This window comes from Euprymna scolopes, chromosome 30, assembly GCF_053919585.1.
Source record: "Euprymna scolopes isolate OS-2025 chromosome 30, ASM5391958v1, whole genome shotgun sequence".
Taxonomy (NCBI): Eukaryota; Metazoa; Mollusca; class Cephalopoda; order Sepiida; family Sepiolidae; genus Euprymna; species Euprymna scolopes.
Window position 1 is genome coordinate 89,847,066 of NC_136511.1, and position 4,300 is coordinate 89,851,365.

Below are 4,300 nucleotides of genomic sequence, written 5' to 3' on the forward strand. Positions count from 1 at the left end.
CAACTCCTTTCCCCATTGTACAACATGATCAAGATCAGAGGAGAGAAAATTGGAGAGAACTTGGTCGTTTACTGTCTTAGACGTGCTACCATAGATGGTAGTGTCGTCAGCAAAAATGTTTACGAATGATGTAAGGATGTGATTTGGAAGATCATTAATGTAGATCAGGAAAAGAGTTGGGCCCACGATGGACCCCTGAGGGACTCCAGCATTTATACTGTGAGCTTCTGATTTTTGCCCATCAACTACTACTCTTATGAACCTATCAGAGAGAAATGATTTAATAATTGAGAAGACTTTTCCAGCTATACTATAGCTGGAGATCTTGTGAAGTAAACCTTTACGCCATACCTTAACGAAGGCTTTTGATATGGCAAGAGCAATTGCCCTAGAAAGGTTGCCTCTGTCGAGAGATTCGCTAATCCTATGAGATATAACTGTAAGCACATCTGCTGTAGATCTTGCAGAACGGAAACCATATTGTGTGTCACTAAGAAGGTTATTTTTGCTGAGATGGTGGATTACTTCTCTATTTAACACAGATTCCAGCAACTTACTCATGACGCATAGGAGACTTATTGGCCTGTACTGAAAGGGGGATGAACGATCGCCTGAATTCTTAAATACAGGGCATACTGATGAGATTTTCCAGGGAGATGGGAAGCAATTCTCCTTAAAACAACGTTTAAACAGTTTTGTAAGTATGGGCGCTAGTTCTGTTTGAATTCTTCTGAGTACTATAATTGGAATACCGTCAAGGCCGGTTGCTTTACTGGAATCAAGGTTTTCGATTGGCTTGGCAACATCACGTACAGATATTTGTATATCACATCGCGTGTTTTCTGATACAGGAGGAAATATTGGGAGTTGGCGGCCTTGGTCGCAAAGAATGGAATTAGCTGCAAAGTTCTTGGCAAAGAGTTTGGCTTTGTCTGATGCTGACGAGATTAACTCAGGTCTATTGATGATAGTTGGGATAGAGCATACGCTTCTGTTCAGGATTCTGTTTGCTATTTGTCAAAACTGGTGGGAACCAAGCCGCTGCTCAGCTACTTTGGACTTGATGGACTGAGCATATAACTCTCTTGTATTCTTTATTACTTTCTTACAATGGTTGCTAGCAGTCCTGAAAGTGGCTTTAGTTTCCATACATCTATTACGTTGGAAGCAGTGGAAAAAGTGATTTCTGTGCGCAATAGCAGCAGCACATTCTGGAGAAAACCGTGGCTGGCTGTTAGGTTTTTGCTGGAACTTTTTTGAGGGTATGAAATGGTCTGTACCTACAATTAACCATTCCGTCAGGTCTGATACTATAGAGGGCACATTCTTTTTAAACATGGAACGCAGAGGAAGATCCGATATAAATGTACAGAAACTATCCCAGTCAGCCATAGTGTATCGATATACTGTACGATGGAGAGGTACGTCTGAGGACTTATTACATTTCATTTTTATCTTAATTGATACAACTGAGTGGTCGGAAGATTCAAGTGGAGACAGAATGGAAACTGAACATAGTTCATGGCAAATTGTGAGAAAAAGGTCTAGGAGACTCGCATACTGGCCGTCATTGTCGGGCACATGGGTTGGTTCATGAACAATCTGAGTGAGATCATAAGCAATGGAGAAATCACGACAGAACTTCCCCTCATCATCGGTCTTGTTTGAGTGGGTTAACCATTCCACATTGTGAACATTGAAGTCTCCACATACGTGAATGTTAGCTGAAGGATATGCTGATAGAACTTGGTCAATTTTCTCAGATATTCTTTTAAAGATAGTAACTCCGCTGTTATGGGGGCGATAGAGAGTAAATATAAATGCAGTAGTGTGAGTTAGTGCAACCCGGAAGCATATATAGAGTAAGTTAGGATCTTCTCCGGAGATGCCCCTACCACATGGAAAGCCATCTTTAATATAGGCACATATTCCATGCCCATGGCGATCTTGGGGGTCAGATTTGGAAGTTAAGTTAGAGTATCCTGTAATTACGAACTCATTTAGGGAAATAATCTGTCCAATTCCGGTTTCGCTTAAAAATAAAAGGTCTAGTTTAGTCTCCTGTAATTGGACTTCAACCTCTGAAAGGTTAGAACATAAACCCCTCATGTTGGAGAAGGAGACATGGTAGTGAGGGTCTACGTTGGAAGTTTCAGATCCGGGTTTAATCGCGTATTTTTTATTAATTCAATATAAACCTTCCTTTATTACGTAAGTATAGGTGAATCAATGTTTATTTATTTATTTTTATTTATTTATTTATTTATTTTTTGTCTCATGTGTATGTGGAGAAACGAAGTTGTCCATTTTAACGGGGAACTTTCGCTTACAACCTGCTATAAAATCAGTCACCAGTTCACATTGAAAAAATAATAAAGTGAAATTTTCTCGGTGCATGAAAAATAAATAATAATAGTTTTAAAGTGTGTGTGTGTGTGTGTGTGTGTGTGTGTGTTTTACCCAAATCGATGTTTACTGTCATTTACATGTTATAGTAGTGCAATGGTCCAGTGTGAGTGTCACAAAGAATTTATTGTAACCCCCCATCTCTTTTTAAATGAATTTTTCCATCCTCTGCTGGCATGTTTCTTTGCTGGAAAGATTCTTCCGGGTTGCCTCACACTCCCGGCCTTAAACTCTGCCATTATGGCTGACCTGTGTTTACAAAAAGGAATTTCTTGAGATTGTCTAAAAGGCAAATGTCACACGGATCAAGATCAAGTGAATGGGGAGGTTCTTCAGTGCGGTAATATTCTTTTTATTCTTCCTGAAAAAGAGGAAAATGTGTAAATAAATGGATGTGAAACACAAAAATAAATAAATAAAATAGAATAATACAATGAGAAAGCTAAGAAATACTCGCAGCATGTCAGATTATTCCTCTTCCGCTGATAGCTCACACATCACACATCACACATTACACATTCTAATCCGATTATTAAGCTTAACAGTGTACACTATAGTGGTAGTACAATTTGTTGATTCAATGAGTTTTTGATGTTGGAAAAATAGGAAATCAACACATGTGCCCTGTCTGCAGAAGCCGAGTACAATAGATTTAGAAGAAAAGGCAATCAGTTTGTAGCGAGCTGCTACTACTACGAGACTAGGCTGTATTCTCACCTTAGTTCTCTCTTTCTCCCTACTCTTTTCTCTTTTCCTTCCTTTCTTCTTATACGTCATCAGAGGTTCCAGCCAATGCAAAGCGAGAACGATTTACGTGGGACATTCGAGTGAAGAAAACGTCCTTACTTCCACGGCGACTAGAGACAGAACACACGCCTCACTCCTCAGCTCCCGTTAGGTAGCCAAGAGGAGCATTGGACATTAATACAGACTTTACAAAATGCACTGTCTTTCTTTGTAACCCGAGTTTTGGGAAAACACACATATATATTGGATATATAAAACCTCAAGAATTCATAACAAAGTCGCGTTACACGTCCTCATTTTTATAAGAAGACAATGTCTTCTTTTACCAGTATTTCTTTCTATTTCAGCGCTCCAGTTGTCCCTGTTATCGGAGGCGCCCCGAAGTGGGAGCCTACTGAAATGGTGACCTCTTATTAGTACCCATGTTAATGTATGGTAATAATACCATAAGTTTACTACAATTTTTTGAAGTTGTGTACAAAAACGGCCACAATTTCTTCAAGTCACACTCCGTGTGTATGTGTGTGTATCTGTAGGTGTGTCAGAAATTTCGTGAAAAATAGTGAATGATTCCAAGCTTATAACTCCTCGAAAAATGTAATTCAAGCCCTAATTTTTTTTTCAATTAAAGGAGCAAGGACCAAGGTTTCATTAAAAAAAAAAAAAAAACAAAAAAAAACAACGTGGGTTTAAAAAAAAAAAAAAAAAAGGTTTTAAACTTCGGATTTACAGGTAAATTTCTAAAAAACACTACTTTTTTTTTTTTTTTAATTTGAATATATTATTTATTGACCCTTTTCTCTTCAATTTGTGATATATAAAACTTCGGTGAGTAAATTAATTATTTACTTTTTAATAGACACTTGAAAATGGGGGTGCGTGAATTTAAAAAAAAACGCTTTCTAAAATATTATATTCGGTTTATTGGAAAGAGCATAAAATTTCACATTGACCCTGAAAATATCGTAAAAATAGAATCAATAGAAAAATTTTGATAGATTTTTAAAGTTTAAAAATTGAAAAATATTGAGTTCGTAAAATTCATTTCTGTTTAAAAAAATATTTCTATTACTTTTAAAACAACTTTAATAGTTTATTTTGGAAGTATAATCCATAAAGAAAATAAACAACCCACCTTTAAAAGCGA

At 37.1% G+C, this 4,300-nt stretch overlaps 1 protein-coding gene across 1 annotated transcript in view; it reads right to left on the reverse strand.

Moving 5' to 3' along the window:
* Window positions 1-253: 253 nt before the first annotated feature.
* The window catches only part of LOC145254886 (uncharacterized), a 49,604-nt gene continuing 45,557 nt past the window's right edge, over window positions 254-4,300 (reverse strand). The window contains exon 2 of the mRNA XM_080113800.1: window positions 254-2,767. Within this exon, the coding sequence (XP_079969926.1) occupies window positions 1,018-2,109 (1,092 nt within the window). The 5' untranslated portion in view covers window positions 2,110-2,767 and the 3' untranslated portion in view covers window positions 254-1,017. The remainder of the gene's footprint in view (window positions 2,768-4,300) is intronic.